At 40.6% G+C, this 24737-nt stretch overlaps 2 protein-coding genes across 2 annotated transcripts in view; both read right to left on the bottom strand.

Moving 5' to 3' along the window:
* The window catches only part of ABHD4 (abhydrolase domain containing 4, N-acyl phospholipase B), a 55512-nt gene extending 36379 nt beyond the window's left edge, over positions 1-19133 (bottom strand). Inside the window, exon 1 of the mRNA XM_063454849.1 lies at positions 18889-19133. Within this exon, the coding sequence (XP_063310919.1) occupies positions 18889-18941 (53 nt within the window). The 5' untranslated portion in view covers positions 18942-19133. The remainder of the gene's footprint in view (positions 1-18888) is intronic.
* Positions 19134-20648: 1515 nt separating this feature from the next.
* Positions 20649-24737, bottom strand: part of LOC134611209 (M1-specific T cell receptor alpha chain-like) — a 433017-nt gene continuing 428928 nt past the window's right edge. Inside the window, exon 8 of the transcript XR_010090883.1 lies at positions 20649-20671. The gene's annotated coding sequence lies outside the window, so the exon portion shown is untranslated. The remainder of the gene's footprint in view (positions 20672-24737) is intronic.

Below are 24737 nucleotides of genomic sequence, written 5' to 3'. Positions count from 1 at the left end.
TTAACCCCTTAAGGACTGGACTTTTTTTGCGATGTTGTACATTTGCGACCAGGCATCTTTTTGACACTTTTGTGGTGTTTGTGTTTAGCTGTAATTTTCCGCTCTCTCATTTACTGTTCCCATACAAATTTTATATTGTTTTTTTCAGGACAAAAGGGGCTTTCTTTACATACCATTATTTATATAATCTCATCTAATTTAATTTAAAAAAAATGAAAAAATATGATGAAAAATTGAAAAAAATACACGTTTTTTGAATTTTATGTGAAAAATATTTTACTCATCTACAAAAGCGAATGAAAAAAACTGCTAAATAGATTCAAAATGTTGTCCTGAGTTCAAAAATACCCAGTGTTTACATGCTTTTTTTTTGCATGTTATAGGGCTATAAGTACAAGTAGGATATTGCGGTTTCAAAACATACATTTTTAAAATGTATCAATAGTGACATTGTAACACTGTTATCTGTCATAAATTGCTAAATAACACCCCACATGTACATATTTTTTTAAAAGTAGACAACCCAGGGTATTCAATATGGGGTATGTCCAGACTTTTTTAGTAGCCACTTAGTCGCAAACACTGGCCAAAGTTAGCGTTCATATTTGTTTGTGTGTGAAAAAAGTAAAAAACTAAATTGAACGCTAATTTTGGCCAGTGTTTGTGACTAAGTGGTTACTAAAAACGACTGGACTTACCCCATTTGCAATACCTTGGGTTGTCTTCTTTTGCAAATGGTATGCCATCATGGGGGTAATTCTCATTCCTGGGCTACCATACGCTCTCAAAGGCAACGTAACCAACCTGGCCATTTTCAATGTAAAAATATTTGACCTATATATTTGACCCTGTAACTTTCAAAAACGCTATAAAACCTGTACATGGGGGGTCCTGTTCTACTCAGGAGACTTTGCTGAACACAAATATTAGTGTTTCAAAACTGGAAAATGTATCACAACAATTATATCATCAGTAAAAGTGCTGTTTGTGTGTGAAAAATGCAAAAAAAGTCACTTTCACTGACAATATCATCGCTGTGATATGTTTTACTGTTTTGAATCACTAATATTTGTGTTCAGCGAAGTCTCCCGAGTAAAACAGTACCCCCCATGTACAGGTTTTAGGGTGTCGTAGAACGTTACAGGGTAAAATACAGTGATAGCAAATTAAATTCTCTGGTCTTTCGGCCTGGGTTGGCAGGCAGGTCCCTTAAATTGCAATCAATAAAATAACTTAATTATGTAAAAATATTACATAAATACGCACGTAGAATTTAAATATATATGCATATTTATATATTTGAAGTCTACGTGTATATTTATATAATTATTTATGTAATTTTGTATATCGACATATGAATAGTTCGCATTCTTTTTATTTATTTAAATATACATAGATATATATACAATTTCATTCTAAGTGTATTTTGATATAAATATATATATATTAATATCAAAATACAGTTAGAATAAAATTTCGTATAGATATATAATTTTTTTTCAATTTTTTATTATTATTTTAAATTTTTTTAATTTAATTTAAATTATTTATTATTCGTATTTTATAATAATATATATATACAATATATATAGTTATTATATATATTATATATATATATATATATATATACGTGTGCAAATTAATTATAAGTGTATTTTTATATTAATATATGTACATATTAATATAAAAATACACTTAGCATGACATTATATATATGATATATAGACATATATTATATAGGTATAATATATGTCTATATATCATATATATACACATATATAATAATATATATTTTTTTTATTAACTATAACTTTAATTTTTTTTTTTATTTTACAGTTGCAGGGAGACTGCCTGTCAGCACAGACAGTCCCCCTGCAGGCAGAGTCTAGGACACCTATTGTGACCATGTGGTCGCCCTGTTGGGCGATCACATGGCCCCAGGGGTCCTAAACCGCCATGGGGAGACTGTCTGGGCTGCAGGCAGTCTCCCCACAACGGGAGCACCGCCGATCGCCGCCGGGGGAACGACGGCGATCGGGTAAGTACATTTTAAATTTAGGACGGTTCAGGACCGTCCTGCGTCCTCAAGGGGTTAAGGTGGTTCTAAAAGCTATTGAATAATAAAGTGTATTTAGGGTATTTGCACATGGTTTCTCCATTTTGCCTTTATTTTTGTTACATAAATCATGTCAACGGTGCAATGTCCGGTGATGCTGTTCATCGAAGATTGTATTTACCCAATTCTAAGACCTGCTAAGGAACAGGTTATTGCTATTATGTCCTGATATGTTACATAATTACATCGCTGAAAAGAGACTTGCATCCAGCAAGTCCAGCCTTCCTCACATTTGTGTTTTCTGTTGATCCAAAAGAAGGGGGAGGGGGGGGGGGGGGTGGACTGTTTAAAGCACTTCCAATTTTGCAACAAGCTAGGAAAAAAAACTATTCTTGACCCCAGAATGGCAGTCAAATTTATACTTGGATCAAGCAATTATTACCCTACATTGAAAAATGATATCCTTGAATATTCTGTTTTTGCAAGTATGCATTTAGTAGCTGTTTGAACTTCTGTATGGACTATGATAAAAACACTTCTTCAGGCAAAGAATTCCACATCCTTATTGTTCTTACAGTAAAAAATCCTTTCCTTTGCTTTAGACGAAATCTTCTTTCTTCCAGTCTAAACGCATGACCTCGTATCCTATGTAAAGTCCGGTTTGTGAATAGATTTCCACACAATGGTTTTTTATTGGCCCCCAATATATTTGTATAATGTTATCATATCCGCTCTCAGGCGATGTTTTTCTAAACTAAAGAGGTTTACATTTGTGAACCTTTCTTCATAGCTTATATGTTTCATTCCTTTAATTAATTTTGTAGCCCCCCTCTGCACTTTTCTAGTGCCATAATATCCTTCTTTAGAACAGTTGCCCAAAATTGCAAAGCATATTCAATATGTGGTCTTACCAGTGATTTATAAAGAGGCAAAATGATATTCTCATCCCGAGAATGAATGCCCTTTTTCATGCATGTCAATACCTTACTGGCCTTAGCCACTGCTGATTGACATATCACATTGTTGCATAGTTTGTTGTCTATAACAATTCACAAGTCCTTTTCGTGTGTTGTTATCCCTAATTCGCTTCCATTAAGGGTATACGTTGCTTGTGCATTCTTTACACCGAAGTGCATAACATTGCATTTTTCAACATTACATTTCATCTGCCTTTTGAGTGCCCAGTCCATCTAAATCCCTCTGCAGCAAAGTAATAACTTGCTCACATTGTATTATTTTACAGAGTTTTGTGTCATCTGCAAACACTGAAACATGATTTTCAATGCTTTTTTCAAGATCATTTATAAACATGTTAAATAGAAGGGGTCCTAGAACAGAACCCTGAGGGACACCACTTGCCACCTCTGTCCAGCTTGAAAATTTACCATTAATGACAACTCTTTGTACTCTATTTTTAAGCCAATGTTCTACCCAAGAACAAGCATCTTCATCTAGACCGATTTCCTTGAGTTTGAACACTAATCTATTGTGTGGAACTGTATCAAATGCCTTGGCAAAATCCAAATAGATCACATCCACTGCAACACCCTGTAAACAACACCCTATTGATTAGATGTAAAACCATATAATCAATAGATGGTGTGTTTTCCCTTTCCCACGACTGTATATAAGTGTGCACAGTGATGCTGCCTAACTTACATTTCAGTTAATATAAAATAAAATTTGTTGTCATACTGAATGATAATGTAGACATCCAGGGACCATCTTTAAAATACCAAATGCATTTATTGTTCCTTGTAAAAATAAAAAAAATGTAAAAAAATAAAACTGTTTAATTGATACGCTTTTATGAAGAAGTGGGTTTTTAATGATTTTTTGAGTGAAGACTAGGTGAGCATCTAATGGAGGAGGGAACGGTGCAACCCTCGAGAAGTCTTGAAGGCGAGCATCAGAGGTTGGAGTATAGACAGAAGATAGACGTAAGTCTTCAGCAGAGCGTAAGGGCCTAGAGGATAGATAGGTGGAAGCAGCATTATGTAGAGATTTGAAAGCAAGAACCAGAATTTTAAAATTGAGCCCTATAATCTTACAGGAAGCCAATGTAGGTACTGACAGAAGGGTGAGGCGTGGGAGGTGCGGGCGGACAGGAAGATGAGCCTTGCCACCGCATTCATTATGGACTGTAACGGCGCAAGTTGGGAGCTTGTAAGACCACTGAGAAGCAAATTACAGTAGTCAAGGCGAGAAAGGACAGTGGAATGGACCAGCACCTTAGTTGCATCTGGCGTTAAGTAGGGTCGGTTGCGCGCAATATTTTTGAGATGGAAGCGGCAGCATTTGCCAATAGATTGAACATGAGGCGTGAAGGAGAGGTCAGAGTCAAAGAGAACACCTAGGCAGCAAGCCTGCGTGGTGGAGCTGATGGTAGCACCGTTGACTTGGAGGGAGACAAGACCAGAATTTCAGTTTTGGTCAAGTTGAGTTTAAGGAAGTGGGCAGCCATCCAGTTAGAAATAGCAGAGAGGCAGTCAGAGACACTAGTCAAGAGGGACGGGGAGAGATCAGGAGAGGAAAGATAGATTTGCGTGTCATCCGCACAGAAATGATATTGGAAGCCAAAGGAGCTAATGAGTTTACGGACTGAGGGGGACTTGGCGGCTACCAACAGAGAGGAGTTGGGGAGAAGAAGCAAATCTAGAGAAAGAAACACTGAAAGAGTGCTGGGAGAGGTAGGAGAAGCACCAGGAGAGCAATATCTTGTAGACCGATATTGCGGAGGATGAGAAGACAAAAAATAGTGATTTGCGAAAAAGCAAAAAGAACCCTAGTGGCTATCAAAGTAGGGAGAATTATATAAAAATATATAAATACCCCAATTAGGAAGTGCGAAGACTCCTCAATATCTTCAATATCATAAGTACAAAACACAAAAATGCACAACCTAAAAATACAAAGGGAGACCAATAGTGCAGAAGAAAAAAAATAAAAACATATAAAAAAAGGGAAGCTAAAATGCACTCACAAACATAGGCATAAAAGGGCAGAGTATAATCAGCCTTCAAGCGTTTTTTCTCTTCTTAATGTAGAGATAGATGTTTAACCCCTTCAGGACGGAGTCAATAGTACACGTTCTGATCAAAACAAAACGTAAACAAAAACTGGAATTTGCGCTATATGTCTGTTCAACCGTAATTCACCTCTTTCATATTAAATGCACCCACACTTATTATATATCATTTTGTTCAGGAGAAACAGGGCTTTCATTTCATATAAAGTATTTATATATGAAACATAATTTATTATGAATAAAATTTAAAAAACTGTGAGAAATTTTATTTATTTTTTAAAATTTGTAGTTCCACCTCACATTTTAGCTGTAAATGTCATAATACTGTTAGGTTTTACTGCAAAAAAACGCACATATTTGTAATCAGCGATGTCTCACGAGTACAACAGTACCCCCCATTAACAGGTTTTATGGTGTTTTGGAAAGTTATAGGGTCAAATATAGAACGTTCCATTTTCAAATTCAAATTTGCCAGATTAGTAATGTTACCTTTGAGACGGTGTGGTAGCCCAGGAATGAGAATTACCCCCATAATGGCATACCATTTGAAAAAGTAGACAACCCAAGGTATTGAACATGGGGTATGTTTAGTCTTTTTAGTAGCCACTTAGTCACAAACACTGGCCAAAGTTAGCGTTCATATTTGTTTTTGTGTGAAAAAAGCAAAAAACGAATATTTGGCCAGTGTTTGTGACTAAGTGGCTACTAAAATGACTGGACATACCCCATTTGCAATACCTTGGGTTGTCTACTTTTGCAAATGGTATGCCATCATGGGGGTAATTCTTATTCCTGGGCTACCATACGGTCTCAAAAGGCAACATAACTAATCTGGCAAATTTCAATGTCAAAAAAATGAAATGCAAGCCTTATATGTGACTCTCTAACTTTCCAAAACCCCATAAAACCTGTACATGGGGGGTACTGTTATTCTGGGGAGATTTCACTAAACACAAATATTAGTGTTTTAAAACAGTAAAACATATTACAACAATAACATAGTCCATAAAAGTGCCGTTTGTTTGTAAAAAAAAAAATGCAGAAAACTTAAATTTTACTTAAAATATCATTGTTGTAATACAATTTACCAGTTTTAAACACTAATATTTGAGTTCAGCGAAGTCTCCCGAGTAAAACAGCACCCCCTATATACAGGTTTTACGGTGTCTTGGGGAGTTACAGGGTCAAATATAGTGCTTGTGAATTAAATTCTCTGCACTTTCTCCCTTGTCAGGCATGTCAATCAAATTTTAATTAATAAAATGACATAATTATGTTAAAAAATTACTTAAATATAAACGTAGAATTTTAATATATATGCATTTATAGGTATATAAATTCTACATGTATACTAATGTAATCTTTAATGTAATTATATGTATTTATCTCTCTATATATATTTGCGGTTATTTGTATTTTATATATAGACAGATAAATATAGAATGTCATTCTAAGTGTATTCTGTTTCCAAGATATATATATTAATAACAAAATACAGTTAGAATGAAATTACATATGAATATATAATTTATTTTAAATTTTGTTTCAATATTTTATTTATTTAATTATTTTATTTATTATTGTAATTATACGTATATATATATATATATATATATATATATGTAGATCTATTATATATAATATATATACATATTATATATATATGTAACGTCATTCTAAGTGTATTTTAATACTAATATATATATACTAATATTAAAATACATTACGTATGACGTTACATATATATATATATATATATATATATATAATATGTATATATACATATATATATATATATATATATATATATATATATATATATATATTATATATATATAAAAAGGCATTTAATGTATTTTATAACATGTTAATTATTTTTTTACACTACCTACCAGCAGGGGGACTGTCTAATATTTTAGACACCCCCCTGCTGGCAGATCCATAGCCAGCTATAGGGGGCCATGTGATCGCTCTTTGAGAGCGATCACATGGCCCCCGGGGGCCTCATTTGCCATGGGGGGGCTGCCTGGGCTGTCAGGTAGCCCTCAGAAGAGGATCGCGGCGGAGGTGAGTACACCGGACCTCCAGGGGCTGCAAGCCGTTATGGTGTTCTATGCCGCCGCAACGGCTTTAAAGCCCTTTAAAGCCGCGATGGCATAGAACGCCGTAACGGCGTTAAGGGGTTAAAATGAAGCAAAAAAAACAAAAACAAAACATAGTGTATAACTGTATGGTATGAATAAGTAGCTTTATTAGATACACTTACAAAATAACATAAGTAAAAAGGCTCTTCAATTCCAACTCAGTGTATTCCCACCATACGTAAATATAATCATCAGGATATGGATACAGAGAAGATGAGGAGGTTCACAGGAAAAGAAAGAATTTAAATATAAGAATAAAGCTTGCCACCCAACGCGTTTCGTCAAAAAGACTTCATCAGGGGCTTGTGGCAACAATACAAACATAATACATACAAATACACTTTAAATACCCTGCCTAAAAAACAAATAGCCAATCAAAAGAGCGTCTTTCGAAAACGATCCACCTGAAAAATCTCATATCCATCGGACTTCATACTCTTTTTGCGCTTCTATCCAGCGTTTGCGTTCCAAACCTCATTTTTGGATCTTGCCGGAAGCGGAAGTATTCGGTTGGAACGCAAATGCGTTCCATTTCGTTAACAAGTAAAATCAATCTCTACTGGATTGCGGATGCATTCCACTCCGTCTGGGCTCATGAAGCAAGTCTGTATTGGAACGCAAATGCATTTCTTCTTGATGACCGAACTTCAAAAAAGTAGTGTTTACAGTCTCTGAAATTGGAACGTATATATGCTCCAGAGAAAAGAAAGTCCATAAGAAAAAAAATAATAGTTAAATAAAATATAAAGGTGAATCACATATAAAACTCAATATAAAAAGGGAATTATCACAATAGATCAGGAAAAACAGATATAAAAACAGGTATAAAACCAGCCGTAAAAAGTTAATTAAAAAAAAAAAATTCTGAAATTAAAATACATAAATTTCATCAGATAATTAAAGGAAACATGCCATGTCAAAATCAACATTCATACCTTCTAGGTTGCATTGTTTTTAAAGTCTGAATCCAAAAACCTTCTCTTTGTCTCAATTTAACCCCTTAAGGACACATGACATGTGTGACATGTCATGATTCCCTTTTATTCCTGAAGTTTGGTCCTTAAGGGGTTAAATCACCACCTCTTTCATCTAGAGACATCCTCTCTATCCCAATACATGAAAAGGTATTGGGATTAAAATTTTGGCACCTATTACAATGAACAGGAACTGAATGAGTTAATAATCTATTTCTAATATTATTACAGTGTTCCAAGAATCTTTTTTTCACAGGTCTAATTGTACGTCCAACATATTGAATTCCACATCCACATGTTAGGATATACCACATATGTGGAATTACATGTGATATGTTCCTTAATTTTAAATTTCTTCTATTGAAGTTATTGAACTGCAAAAATGATTCATTTTGCAGTTCTTATGGTGACAACTTTTACATGAACCACATGTATAAAAACCTTCATGTTTTTGAACCTCAGGTTTATCTCCATTTCTAAAGGTGCTAGGTGCCAAAATATTTTTAAAACTTTTCCCTTTCCTAAAAATAATCTGTGGAACAGGAGGATGAGAAGAAGCTGTTGATGATCAACAGTGTCAAAAGCCGCAAAAAGGTCAAGGAGAATTAGGATAGAGTAGTGACCATGAGATTTTGCAGCCATAAGATCATTGGATACTTTTATCAGTGCTGTTTCCACAGAGTGCTTAGCGTGGAAACCAGACTAAAGCGGGTCTAGCAGAGAGTTGGACTCGAGGAAGTCTTTCAATCTCGCATTCACAACTCTTTCAAGGATCTTGGATGCAAAAGGCAGTAGAGAGATAGGACGGTAGTTGGATGGGGAGTTAGGGTCAAGGTTGGGCTTCTTTACAATTGGGGTTATAGTTGCATGTTTGAAGGGCGATGGAAATATGCCAGAGGAGGGAGAGAGATTGAGAATTTTAGTGAGAGGTAGAGAAAGAGAAGAACAGAGAGTTCGGATGAGATGCAAGGAAATTGGATCTAGGGAGCAGGTGGTGGGGTGGGAGGACTCAGTGGCGTACTAAGGGGGGGGCGGGGGGGGCGGTCCGCCCCGGGTGCCATCCAGTTGGGGGGTGCCACACTCTGTCCCTCCTGCTGGTCGTCCTCTCCCTCGCGGCTCCGGCGCTCAGTGAGTGAGTCAGAGCACAGGGAGGGGATTCCCAGCCTGTGTTCTGAGTCATCACTGAGCACCGGGGATGCTGTTATGGAGTGTGCCAGCAGGGGGCGCAGAGCGTGCATTCTGACAGGTTTCTCCCCTGCGGCCACTCTGCCTGCACCTCCTGCACTGCCTGGGATGGAGAGAGTCAGCCATTGAATCATGGTAAGAAAATATTATTGTAAATTCACTCTCACCCCCTCCCTCAGTCACCCTATCACCCCCTCACCCTCTCACCCCCCCTCACCCTGTCACCCCCTCCCTCAGTCACCCTGTCACCCCCCTCAGTCACCCTGTCACCCCCCTCAATCACCCTGTCACCCCCTCCCTCAGTCACCCTCTCACCCCCTCCCTCAGTCACCCTCTCACCCCCTGCCTCAGTCACCCTCTCACCCCCTCCCTCAGTCACCCTGTCACCCCCCTCAGTCACCCTGTCACCCCCTCTCAGTCACTCTGTCACCCTGTCACACCCTCTCACCCCCTCCCTCAGTCACCCTCTCACCCCCTCCCTCAGTCACTCTCTCACCCCCTCCCTCAGTCACTCTCTCACCCCCCCTCAGTCACCCTGTCACCAGTCACCCCCCTCAGTCACCCTGTCACCCCCTCCCTCAGTCACTCTGTCACCCCCCTCAGTCACCCTGTCACCCCCTCCCTCAGTCACTCTGTTACCCCCCTCAGTCACCCTCTCACCCCCTCCCTCAGTCACCCTCTCACCCCCTCCCTCAGACACTCTCTCACCCCCTCCCTCAGTCACCCTGTAACCCCCCTCAGTCACCCTGTCACCAGTCACCCCCCAAGTCACCCTGTCACCACCCTCAGTCACCCAGTCACCCCCCTCAGTCACCCTGTCACCCCCCTCAGTCACCCTGTCACCCCCCTCAGTCACCCTGTCACCCCCCTCAGTCACCCTGTCACCCCCCTCAGTCACCCTGTCACCCCCCTCAGTCACCCTGTCACCCCCCTCAGTCACCCTGTCACCCCCCTCAGTCACCCTGTCACCCCCCTCAGTCACCCTGTCACCAGTCACCCCCCAAGTCACCCTGTCACCACCCTCAGTCACCCAGTCACCAGTCACCCCCCCCCCAGTCACCCTCCCTCAGTCACCCTGTCACCCCCCCTGTCACCTTGTCACCCCCCTCAGTCACCCTGTCACCCCCCTCAGTCACCCTGTCACCCCCCTCAGTCACCCTGTCACCCCCTCAGTCACCCTGTCACCAGTCACCCCCCAAGTCACCCTGTCACCACCCTCAGTCACCAGTCACCCCCCCAGTCACCCTCCCTCAGTCACCCTGTCACCCCCCCTCAGTCACCTTGTCACCCCCCTCAGTCACCCTGTCACCCCCCTCAGTCACTCTGTCACCAGTCACCCTGTCACCCCCTCCCTCAGTCACCCTGTCATCCCCCCTCAGCCACTCAGTCACCCTGTCACCCCCCTCAGTCACCCAGTCACCAGTCACCCCCCCAGTTACCCCCCTCAGTCACCCAGTCACCAGTCACCCCCCCAGTCACCCTGTCACCAGTCACCCCCCTCAGTCACCCTGTCACCCCCCCTCAGTCACTCTGTCACCAGTCACCCTGTCATCCCCCCTCAGCCACTCAGTCACCCTGTCACCCCCTCAGTCACTCTGTCACCAGTCACCCTGTCACCAGTCACCCCCTCCCTCAGTCACCCTGTCACCCCGTCACTCTGTCACCAGTCACCCCCCCAGTCACCCCCTGTCACCAGTCACCCCCTCCCTCAGTCACCCTGTCACCCCGTCACTCTGTCACCAGTCACCCCCTCCCTCAGTCACCCTGTCACCCCCTCCCTCAGTCACCAATCAACCCCTCTTTCCCTCACTCTGCTACCTGTCACTCCCTCCCACAATCTGTCAGCCCCTCCCTCCTACGCTCTGCCACCTGTCCCCTCCTCACTCTGCCAACCCTATCCCACAGCACACTATGTGCCTTACAATGCCCTACACACACTACATCCCACCCCCACACTATGTGTCTTACCCATACTACATCCCTATCACCCCTACACCAGGTCTGTCTCCTAAATTACTGTCAATAAAGATTTGTATCAGGACAAGTAGATTGTCACGGCAGACAACTAGATTGGGCAAACACTTTAGTCCCTGGACAAGTAGTTTTTTTTTTGTTTTTTTTTATTTCAACACCCCTGCCCTCTCTGCCATATACACCCCAGCCATATACACCCCTGCCTTGTCATAATATCCTCCCTGCTATAAACCCACTACCTGGTCATAATTCCCACCCTGGCATATACCCCTTTAACATGTCATATAATACCCACACTGCCATAATCCCCTCCCTGCTATATACCTCCACCGCATCATAATACACACCCTGCCATACACCCTGGCCCTGCCTTGACATAATATCCTCTCTTCCATATAACACCCAATCCCATTGTTCCCACCCGTGACATAAAACACCATATACTCACCACCTCACCTGAAGTCACCTCCTTTAATCCACTGTGTGCAATGGCACACACTGTCATAGTATCCACCACACTGTCCCACCCTGCCATATACCTTTCTCCTGATAGTAATACTACCACTTACATATACATCCACGTTGTCACATTCCCCCAGACAGATAGGACAGATATATACTGGAAGGCAGTGAGATTAAACATTTTTATGGACCATATAGGAGTTTGTGTACGCCCTGCAGTAAGCCGGCAGCCGGGGTATGACATCATCCTGGCATCGGCATCACTACTGGTCGTGCAAGTGAGCTGTGAAGGAAGAGCACAGAGATCCCAGCCCAGCAGCAACCGCTTGTCACTCCCAGAGTAAGGTAGGGAGGTTGGTTGGACCTCTTAATAACTAAATGCCTTTGTATATATGTGGTTGTGTATATGTTTAGTAGATAGCTCCCTAATTTGGTGTCCTTAAATATGTCAATCCCACATAAGGATAACAAATAAGTGAGTTATCTACTAAATAACCTAAAGATTAAAATTAAGAAAAAGGCTTTTTAAATTTTGATCTTTTAGCTATTTAGTAGAGAATTCCCTAAATTGGTGCCCTTATGTGAGATTCCATATGTAAAGATACCAAATTAGGGTGCTGTTTAGCAGATAGTTCCCTTATTTGGTGTCCTTAAATATGGCAATCCCACATCTCAGCATCTTGCCAACACTACACACAAACACATCCCTGCATTCCAGTGCAAACACTACATACAAACACACCTCTGTATTAAAACATCACCATTATATATAACCACACCACTGCATCTCGCCAACACTACACACAAAAGCATGCCTGCATTAAAATGCCAACACTACATACAAACACACCCATTCATTCACTCACACTTACTCCATACAAAAGCATGCTTACATTGAAACATGCAAGCACGGCTCAATGCTACATACATTAAAAAAAATGTGGGTGTTTTGTACATTTTAAAGTGGGGGTGGGGGGGGGGGTGCCAAAACTAGGACCTGCCCCGGGTGCCATATGCTCTAGGTACGCCCCTGGGAGGACTGGAGCAGAGCAGAAACCTCTTCCGCTGTAGCGTGTGTAAATGAACAAAGAACAGCAGAGGGAGTGAGGTTATGGGAAGTGTTGTAAGGGGAAGAAGAAAGGTGAGAGATCTCTTCCCTGATTGTAGAGATCTTGCCAGTGAAGTGAGTTGCTAAGTCTGAGGCGGTCAAGTTAGTAGGTGGAGGAGGAACAATAGAGCTAAGAAGAGAGTTAAATATTTGAAATAGTCGTTTGGGTTCGCGGGAGAGTGTGGTTATGAGGGTATTGAAGTAATTTACTTTTACAGAGGAAAGAGCCAAGCTGTATGAGCACAACATAAATTTATAGTGGAGAAAGTCAGATGCACAGCGAGACTTTCTCCAACAGCGTTCAGCAGTTCTGGAGCATTTTTGGCGGTATCGAGTTAGCTTGGTGTGCCAAGGTTGTTGTTGGAAGCGCTTGCAGCGTTTAAATGTAGGAGGTGCCATGATGTCTAGTTGAGAGGAGAGGGTGGAATTGTAGAAGGAGAGTGTGGAGAGTAGTGGAGAAATGCTCTAGGTCAAGACATTGGAGGTTTCTGTGAGATTGATGTTCAGATGGTGGTGTCAATTGGGTCTTAGGTATGCCGATGTCAAATGTCATGGTGGTCAGAGGAAAAGGAATATTGGAGAGATTAGAGGCGGTACAGAGATTGGTAAAAGCAAGATCAAGAGTGTATCCCGCTATATGCTAAATTGGACCATTGCGTAAGGCCAAAAGGAGGAGGTTACAGAGAGCAGACGAGAGGCATCATTGCAGTTGGGGTTGTTGATTGGGATATTGAAATCCCCAAGTATAAGGGAAGGAGTGCTAGATGAGAGGAAGTGGGGAAGCCAGGAAGAAAAGTGCTCAATGAATAGCCTAGGATGACCAGGGAGGGGTCATGATGATAGCAATTCTTGTGGGTTTAACCCCTTAAGGACCAAACTTCTGGAATAAAAGGGAATCATGACATGTCACACGTCATGTGTCCTTAAGGGGTTAAACAGGCGGACAGTGTGAACTTCAAAAGAAGAAACGGATAGGGGCAGGGGGAGTTATGATTGGTTGAAAGGTACATTGAGGGGCGAGAAGGATGCTGTAGCGGATGGTACTAGGGCTATCCTAAAAGACTGTAGTAAAATTGCAATTTGTGTGTTGTTTTCTATTTGTATGGTTAAACTGTATGTAGGGTTCGTATGATTGTTCAGTAGTTTCCATCCGTACTCCATACGAATGGAAACTACCGAACCAATAGACCACCCTAGAGAGAAGTGTGTACCTTATTAAGCTTTCACACTTCTCTAACCGCAAGTTACTTTATTGATGTATCTGGGTGGCCGCCGTTATGTATACGAACACGTGGCAGCGGCCATCTTACGCACGAAAATCTCAGCGGTGTTTGGTCGTCGAGTGTCTGGAACTCAAATCGGACACTCGATTACCCGAACACCACTGAGACCTCCAGGGCTCCGTAACTCCCGAACGGGAAGGCTAATCAGCCCCCCTTTCGGTAAGTTTAAAGTACCGAACAAGGGGATACATACGAATGTAAGCTTAATCGTGGATGGCAGTATTTTATGTGTGTTTTATCTCCCGAACGAAGACCGACCGCAGGGCCAAAACACATGGAACCCTTTTCGGATACCACCTCGTGTGCGGTCGGTCAAATTACACCCTCCACCTAACTCCCGAACCCCTGGTCCGATCTGGGTGAATTTTGGATATGTTAGTCACCCAGATCAGGGCTACCAGGGGGTACCCAAAGTATTATTATTACTGCTTGTTTTAGGGTACATCCAGAACTTAGGGAAAACTACAGCATGAGTAATGGTATTAAGTGTCATACTGAGGGGAGGAGATGTGTGGGAGGTAACAATATTGGATACTGTACTAATTAATGTGAATCCCTCCCTTGCATGGGATCTGTATGGGGATATTCGTGGATTACTTTGCTTGCTGGAATTATTACTTTATGGTATTTTTACTACTTGTTCCTGAGCCTCACTGGAATCTTTAGTGGAGTTAACCTGTGGAATACCAGGCCTCCGCTACAGATGCCTACACCACCTCCTTTGCAGTAGAGTCTGGGAGTGGGAGAGAATTGTAGCCCACCAAAACATAAAGAGGCAGGAGTAGCGCTATCAGAGGGGGACAGCCAGGTAAGTGCAAGGAGTGTGAGTGGGTTTGAGATGAAAAAGTTGTGTATGGCTGTTGATTTTAAATTACTGTAGACGGAGCGGGCGTTTAAGAGTGCACACTTAATGTTGGTAAGTGAGGGTAAAGGACAGGGTACTGTGATAAGGTTTGTGGGGTTTCTGGTTGTCTTAGTGTGTGTGTAGAGAAGGTGAAGGACCCTGGATTGGGAGAGGCATCATCAGCTGCTAGAATCAAAAGGAGCGAAAGTGACAGGAGGTGTGAATGGGTTTTGTATGCATGGGGTCTAGGATGAGATTGATTGTGGGTAGGGGTGAGAGAGTAGAAAAATGAGTGCAGAGCATGAGATGAGAGAAGGGGGAGTGTAGCACAAAGGGGCATATATAAATGTGGATGGGGGATGAGTGAAGTGGGTGTAAGGAGAGATTTTTATACTGAGGGAGAAGGAGGAAATAAAGAGGAGAAGAAGACAGATCATTGCTAAACTGGGAAAAAAGTAAATTGGAAATAATTGGAATATCAAGAGCAGGTGAAGGTAGGGTAAATATTACATTTTATGAGTTAAGAAAGTGCAGGAGTGTAGAGGCAATGTGTACACCTGTTATTTTTACTTCTCTAAAATTTGGGTGTGACAGACAATCTATAAATGTAATAATGAGCATGGGGTAGGTTGGGCGGGTATCAGACTTTCTTACAGCAGTATTGGGGCTTGATAGTTTTGAAAGCAGGCTGTTAAATAAAGATATGTGAGGGTCATATAGGCTTGCAATAAAGCTGGGGGAGGGGGATATGTTATTCAAATAAAACCAAACATATCAATAAAAGAAGTAAGGGGTCATAGGTCAGTCGGAAATCAGAGGGGAAAAGAGGGATGCATATAGGTGAATAATAAATACAATTACATACAGTGCTAGCAAAACTACACTTACACTATGTACGTTGTGCTGAGCCCTTGTGGGGCAAATATGGAAAAAAAAAGTTTCCAAATCTTTTTTTGGTTTTTCCCATTAGTTGCGCCTGGAATTCTGGATTTTAATTTGGCTTTTTTTAAAGGCAGAGGAAAAGAAGAGTTGAAAGAAAATTTCAGGTAGCAAGTATATATAAAAAAAACTATAAAATAAAAAAATTATGTATATTTTATTTTACAGTTGATAGGTAAGATTACTTAATTTAATGGGAGGTGGCTAGGGGAAAGGGGAACCTAGCCACCTGTAGGGAATGGGGGGGGGGGGGAGGGAAGGGGGAGATGGCCATGCCACTAACTGGGGGAGAGTGGACAAACTCATGCCCAGCCCCCACTGTACAATTATTTAAAACCTCCACCCACCAACTACTTACACTAAAAGTGTGTCAGCGCACTCCTTGCACGATAGCCATTACTGTGGGCTGTTTTAGTTTTGGTGTTTGATGTGTATCTTTTAGAGATGTCCCGAACAGTTCGCCAGGAACTGTTCGCCGGCGAACATAGCTTGTTCGCGGTCGACGCGGCGGGCGAACATATGTGATGTTCGGTCCGCACCCTATTCGTCATGGAGGTAGGAGGGTCTGGGAGGGACGGTCTGCTGCTGATTGGCTGGAATGTGTCTGCTGACTGTGAGGTACAGGGTCAAAGTTTACTCAATGATGACGAATAGGTGGCGGACCGAACATCGCATATGTTCGCCCGCCGCGACCACCGCGAACAAGCTATGTTCGCCAGCGAATAGTTCGGGACATCTCTATTTAGTATGGATAAAAAAATTATTCAATTCCCATGTTACTTCTCCATAATCCCACCCTAGGGAATAAATCACTAAGATGTCCAGATGCATTTGAAACCCATATTGTCCCAAGTTAGCATTCTGGCATTACTTTAGTAAATAACTACATTCATAAATCTTTATCTGGTTATTGGATTAAATTCAAAAATAGTTTTGTACGTTATTTTTCCAAAACACCATAACTGGTACCAAGTAACAGTTTTCAGCTTTGCTATTTTGTAAATCACTTTAAATTCACACTAAATGAGCATTCTAAGGTTATAAATGTATGTCTTTATTCATGACGTTAGGTGTTCATTTAAATTATTAGATTCAGGCCCCTCTTGGGAATGTGAAAAATAAAACTCCCCTTTAATCCTTGCCTAGCAAGATTATCAAAAGTCTTCACAAGGAGGTGCCTCAAGTGGCTCTCTTATTGACAGTCAGTAGAATTGTACTGACAAATGTAAACAGTGCCGTTTCTCGGAAACTACAGGTTTATCTAGTTACCTGTGGAAATCAATGAATTAGCCCCTGAGGTGACAGCTCTTGGAAGCTGCTTTAACTACATGGTTTGTAATGCCACTTATGGTCACAGAGAATCGACATAGTACAATGCAAACATACCATTTGAAAACATTCACAGCCATTACATGCAGAGTCATTGGTCTGTACTTAAACAAGGTTACTCATTCCCATATAATAATTAAACTAGCAGTCTGTGCTAACTTCCCATTTTCATTCTTGACTCTCATTTCCCCAGAGAGCACCACAATTATGATATAATCTCACGGACATAATCATATCTTCCTCCAGTCTAATATCCTTAAAGAGATCTCTGTCAACATATCTCAAAACAGAATGCCCCTGTAATAATGGTTGACTATATTTCTTACGGTACCTTATGTGTTAATATTAAAATACACACATATACATTTATTTTGGTTTTTTTTTTTAAATATTATATTGCACACTGGTGTAACAATGCAAGATTTGTGTACCCAGGACATATTCAAAACCAAGAGAAATCTGAATGAAATTAATTTTCACTTCCTGTTTGTTATTCTATCTATAGGTGTTGATAGTGACACCAGTCAAAGTATACATGAAAACAAAACTTTCACTAACTAGTGTTGCTTGTTTTGTAGTGGTCTGAAAGCTTAACTCCAGTGCACACCAGGATAATCTATTATCACAAGTAACTGTAGTAAATAATCCAGAGTGACTTACTTCACTCTTAAATTGTTCTGTGTTCCCTTATAAAAGCTCTCTCGGGATCAGGGTGACTGAAAGGGTTGCTCAGTGAGGTCCTGCGAGGTAAGTAAACTTATTGTTACACTTACATTTTGGGTTAAGGTGAAAAGGCTAAAATTATGCTTAGCAACTAGTTTAGCCTTACTCAATTATTATTCTACAACTTACCCTTCTTCTATACTAGACACCATTGTAAATCTAACTTTCCCCCCTAAATTAAACTAATGTATAAATAGAAGAAAAAAAAAAAAAAAAACACTCCCTAAATCTAACCCCAGTTTAAATCCTAAATTTAGCCCTTTAACCCCTTAAGGACCAAACTTCTGGAATAAAAGGGAATCATGACATGTCACACATGTCATGTGTCCTTAAGGGGTTAAGTCCGATTTCCCATTGCTGTGGTGAAGCCCCTAACTGTAAAGTTCACTGTAACGGTAACTTTACTTACCTTGCAGGACCCCACAGAGCAGGCTCTGCTGGTACAATGATTAAGAGGGAGGGGGCTTCTGATGAAGTGTGAGAGGAAACAGCTTTTGACAGGGAACCTAATCCGTCCAAATAGCGGTACATGCTGAACTTTACAGAGCAATACCATTATCCATGTCAGTGTAGGAAATCATCAGCAGCCCTGCTAGCTATTAGACATGATAACGCTCAACAGACACCTGTGGCTGTCTCCACTTTTCCATTTATATAACAAGACTAAACAGTTCATACATGTTTGTACTAATAAACATCAATGGGGTTTCCTCTCTCCTGGTCTCTTTCTCTTCCTTCCATTACTCCATTGAATAACAAAGGATCATTCCATCTCTATACCACGATACATTCCCCCACACTGATAAAACACCATTCAAAACAGAGGAAAATCCACTTACTGTTCCTCCAGCTCCTCGGCCATCACAGGATTTGGTTCCTGAAGTCCAGGCATTACACAACAGGAACAGCAGCTGATCGGCACAGAAACAGGAAAAAAATGTCACTGGGCGGAGTGAAAGCATGTGGGAGGACTGAGAACGATGAGAGCTTACAAAATATTTACAGTAGGCGTGGATAGAATGTTAAGACTAGCAGCGGGCGTGGATAGAATGCCGAGAACAACAAAAGTAGGCAGGATTCTAAATGACAGTATTAGGCAGTGGGAAGAATGTTAATAACTTGGATTCAGTACTACCATAGGGAGGGGCTTTCATAGGAAGTAGGAGGGTAAATATAATCGTGTGAGAGTAAAGTAGGTGTAAAGCTTACACAAGTTATTGTTATAGGTGGAAACCTGTGATTTCGTTTTATTTGCATCAGTTTGTGCTGTGTCACCATGATGAAGGAACGAATGTGTGAATCCATGGTAGAAATAAAGTTTGTAATAAAGAATAAAATGAACAAAATATATATAGTTTAAACTTCCTAGTTAAACTCATGCGACAGGTGAAATATTTTTTCACTTTAAACATGAAAAATACACAACTAATAGTGATAACCTCAAAAGATCTAAAAGATCCCCCATCGTGATCCATATTGACGACCCAAAGGTTGCACATGCGCCAAAAGATTGTAAAAAAAAAAACATTATGGCAAAATTGCCATTTCCAAAGCACTCATCACTATGGGCAAAAAATGTATCCAAAGGAAAACAACCTGGTCCAAATATCCAACTCGACACAAATTTGCTTGTTCAGTGCTTAAAGATAGCTGAAGCATATAAATAGAGACTACGTTTAGGAGAGACAATATGTTTTTCATAGAGGAAAGCTCGGTTACTTATTCAGAATTTCTAATTGAAATGCAAGGATGTTAGGGTGCCGAGTTTGGTGCCATATTTTGTGATCAATACCATGTCTCTCAGGTCAGGTTTAACCTTTTCCTATAGAGGAATGCGTAATTAATAGAAAAGAGGCCAGATTTGGATGAGCCAAGATGTTTTTCATAAGGAAAAGCTTAAAGGACCACTATAGTCACCCAGACCACTTCAGCTCAATGAAGTGGTCTGGGTGCCTGGTCCCCCAGGTTTTAACCCTTCAGATGTAAACATAGCAATTTCAGAGAAACTGCTATGTTTACATTGCAGGGTATTTCCAGCCTCTAGTGGCTGTCTTCCTGACAGCCGCTAGAGGAGCTTATGCGACGCTCAAAGCGAAAATCAAATTGAGCACGCAGAACGTCTATAGGAAAGCAATGAGAAATGCTTTCTGTGACAAAATCCTGCTTTGTGAACACCAGGACTCTATTTCGTCTGCTTTTCGTGCAGTTAGCCTTATTTCATTCCATTTTCTTAAAAACTACATAAACTACCGGACAGCCAGACCACACACAATGGGAGTGTGCAGCTTATTAATCGCCCAGAAGCTGTGGTTAACCACAGCTATTTGACGAACGGTTGGGTGGTTGACGTTCGTTTGAACGAACACCAGGCGGCTGCCATTTTAACTGACGAACGCCCAGCGGTGTTTGGTCGTCGACCGCATGTAACTATTTTCGGCCACAATTTCCCACGAACACTGCTGGGACTACCCAACTTCCATCGTTTCGTCTCCATTTAACCGAACGCCGTGCGGTACATTCAGAACATACAAACTGAGCCAAACCAGATAGCTAAATCCATGGACATGTGTGACATGTCATGATTCCCTTTTATTCCAGAAGTTTGGTCCTTAAGGGGTTAAGCTCCATGGCAATTTGACTGTGTTCGTGGGATCTCAGCGCTGTTCGTCAATATTGAGCGCTCAGATCCAAGCTATCTGGGGATATGTCGAATGTGGGGTTCCGTTCGGTAAAATAAGAGTTATGTATTTTAATGTATTTTATTACATTTGTAAAATGGAAAAAATGTCTCTACCTGGAGATAATTAAGTTTACTCCGGCCACTTAAACCAATTATCTCCAGGATAGAGAGGAGGGATTTCACTGTTTATGTGGGTGTGTTTCATATTGCACTGTAAAATGATTATTTACTGTAACTTGTGTTTCAGTCCTCCACAAGGTCCCTGTGCAAGTATCCCTTGCTGGAGGACCTGCATAGAAGGCCAAGCTGTGGCCCCCATTAAACAGATCGTTTTACCCCTTCATGAAGTCTCAACTCGTGTTTGGGGGATTGAGAGCTATAATCACTACTCTGCTCTACTTCAGCTAGGATTTCGAAGGAGAAGCTACAAGGATCTCTCCTACTGGGATACTAGGATCCGTTACACTTTCCTATGGGCGTTTTTAATGCGTTCACGGCTCTGGCCGCACATGCGCTTTCGGCTCCACTCGGAAGCTGACGTCGGAGGGGGAGGAGAGGTCACCAGCGCCGAGGGAGCCCGATGCTGGATAAAAGTATTAACCCCTTCAGTCCAGCGGGAGGGGGCCCTGAGGGAGGGACCTAAGGATTATATAGTGTCAGGAAAACGAGTTTGTTTTCCTGACACTATAGTGATCCTTTAATTACATATTCAGAATTTCCCATTGAAATGCATGGATGTTAGGGTGCCAAGTTTGGTGCCATGTTTTGTGAGCAATACCATGTCGCTCAGGCCAGTTTTAACCTTTTCCTCTAGAGGAATGCGTAATTAATAGAAAAGAGGCCAGATTTGACTGAGCCGAGATGTTTATCATAAGGAAAAGCTTGGTTTCATATTCAGAATTGGATTGAAATGCATGGTTGTTAGGGTGCCAGGTTTGGTGCCATATTATGCGATTAATATCATTTGGCTCAGGCCAGATTTAATTTTTTTTATTAGTGTGATGCCAGTTTACTAGAAAACAAGCTAAATTGAGTAAGCCAAGATGATTTTCATACTTTTCAGAATGTCCAATTAAACTGTATGGATGTAAAGGTGTCAGATTTTGCAATCTATATAATTTGTGTCAGGCCATATTAAAAAATGAGGAGCGAGGATGGTTTTCATAGAGGAAATGTTTGGTTACGTATTGAAGTGCATGGATGCTAAGATGACTGTTTTTAAAATCTATATCATTTGGCTTTTTGGAAATTTTCTGATATCTGAAAGATCTGATTTTCTGTTTAGTAAATAATCAATTTCATGAAAAAGAAGCTGAATAAAGAGGAAGCTAATCTGAATAAAAAGCTGGACGAATAGAAAGCAAACTTAAACCTTCAAATGAGAAGCTGGTTGAAAAAGAAGCAAGATTTAGCATCAAGTAAGAATCTGGCTGAATAAGACACTAGCGGCACTAATCTTTAACCCCTTAAGGACGGAGCCAAATGTACAAGTTGTGATCAAAACAAAACGTAAACAAACCACAGAATTTGGCTCTGTCTGTTCAACTATAATTTACCTCTTTCATACTAAGTGCACCCACACTTATTATATATCGGTTTGTTCAGGGGAAACAGGGCTTTCATTCTATATCAAACTACATTTTATATGAATAAAATCTAAAAAAGTTAAAAAAAAATTAAGACATTTTGATATTTTTCAATTTCTGCATGTCAATTTAACTGTTAATGTCACAATACTGTTTGCTTTTACTGCAATAAAACATACATATTTGTATTCAGAAATGTCTCATGAGTAAAACAGTAACCCCCATGTATAGGTTTTATGGTGTTTTGGAAAGTTACAGGGTCAAATATACGTCTTGTCTATTTATTTATTTTTTACATAGAAATTTCACAGATTGGTTTGCTGGGCCTAGGTTGCCTTTGAGACCGTATGGAAGCCAAGAAATGAAAATTACCACTTAATGGCATACCATTTGAAAAAGTAGACATCCCAGGGTATTCAAAATGGGGTATGCCCAGTCTGTTGTAGTAGCCACTTGGGCACAAATGCTAGCCAAAGTTAGTGGGATTTTTTTTTTGGTTTTTTTTTGCCTTTTTCACATAAAAACTGTACTTTTACTGATAATATTAACATCAGTATATAGTTTACTGCCCTGAAACACTCCCAGTTATGTTCATAGATGTCTCACGAGCGCCACGGTACCCCCCATGTATAGGTTTTATGGGGTTTTCAAAAGTTACAGGGTCATATATACGGCTTATCCATTTATGCTTTTTCACAATGGAATTTGTCAGATTAGTTTGCTGTGTCTAGGCTGCCTTTGAGACCGTATTGCAGCCAAGAAATGAAAATTACCCCTTAATGGCATACCATTTGAAAAAGTAGACATCCCAGGGTATTCAAAATTGGGTATGGACAGTCTTTTGTAGTAGCCATTTGGGCACAAATGCTAGCCAAAGTTAGTGTTCCATGTTTTTTTTTTGCGTTTTTCACATAAAAACTGTACTTTTACTGAGAATATTATTGTCAGTATATAGTTTACTGCCCTGAAACACTACTAGTTCTGTTCAGTGATGTCTCACAAGCGCCATGGTACCCCCCATGTATAGGTTTAATGGGGTTTTGGAAAGTTACAGGGTCAAATATACGCTTGTCCATTTTTGGTTTTACACATTGAAAATTGGCAAAGCGATTTTCTGGGCCTATCTTGCCTTTGAGAGAGCATGGAAGCCTGGGTAATAACATTTCCACTATTATGGCATACCATTTTCAAAAGTAGGCAACCCAGAGTATTTCAAATGGTGCATTTTAAGATGTTTGATCTAACCACTTTATCAGAAATGAAGGCCCCACATAGTGGTAATAGTTTTATTTGTGCTTTTTTCCACACATGAACTCACTTTTCACAGGACATTTCTTATTCCTGGTATGAGTTATTGCAACAAAGTCTCACAATTTTTTTTTAACATTGTCTCCTGATTATAACAGTACCCCCATGTACCGGATTTTCTGTTTTTTGGGGGAAGTCACAGGGACAAATATATTAGATGTCCATTTCAAAGTTGAAAATTTGACAAGGTGATTTCCTGGGCCTATTTCGCCTTTGAGAGAGCATGGCAGCCGGTGTAATAACATTTCCACTATTATGGCATACCATTTTCAAAAGTAGGCAACCCAGAGTATTTCAAATGGTGCATTTTATGATGTTTGGTCGAACCACTTTATCAGAAATGAAGGGCCCACATAGCGGTAATAGTTTTATTTGTGCTTTTTTCCACACATGAACTCATTTTTCACAGGACATTTCTTATTCCTGGTATGAGTTATTGCAACAAAGCATCACACGTTTTTTTTTAACATTGTCTCCTGATTATAACAGTACCCCCATGTACTGGATTTTCTGTTTTTTTGGGGAAGTCACAGGGACAAATATATTAGATGTCCATTTCAAAGTTGGAAATTTGACAAGGTGATTTCCTGGGCCTATTTCGCCTTTGAGAGAGCATGGCAGCCTGGGTAATAACATTTCCACCGTTATGGCATACCATTTTCAAAAGTAGGCAACCCAGAGTACAACAAATGGCAGACCTTGAGATGTTTGGTCTAGCCATTTTAACAGAAATGATGGGCCCATGTAGCAATTTCTACTTTTATTTTTGTCTTTCTAATCACATAAATTGCATTTTCAGTAGAAATGTCATAATTCTGGTATTAGTTAGTGCACTAAAACCTCAGTATTTTGATTTAGCACTGTCTTCTGATTTTTAGTATATCACAGGAATAGTACAGTACCCCCACATACACTTTGATCTGAAGGCAGAGAGAGGCAGACAGATCTTTGACTCAGATACTGTAGCATTAACCCTGTGATTAGTTTTTTGCTTTTTTTTGAGAAGGCACATTTCAAGTACTACAAATGTAGTATTTTGAGTTGTTTGGTGTAGCCACTTTAGAATGTCTAGCATAAACAGGGACAGGCCAAGGTCAGGGGAATCCAGAAATCA

The sequence above is a fragment of the Pelobates fuscus genome, chromosome 5 (assembly GCF_036172605.1).
Source record: "Pelobates fuscus isolate aPelFus1 chromosome 5, aPelFus1.pri, whole genome shotgun sequence".
Taxonomy (NCBI): Eukaryota; Metazoa; Chordata; class Amphibia; order Anura; family Pelobatidae; genus Pelobates; species Pelobates fuscus.
Note: the sequence above shows the minus strand (reverse complement) of the source record. Positions and strands in the feature narration are given on the sequence as shown.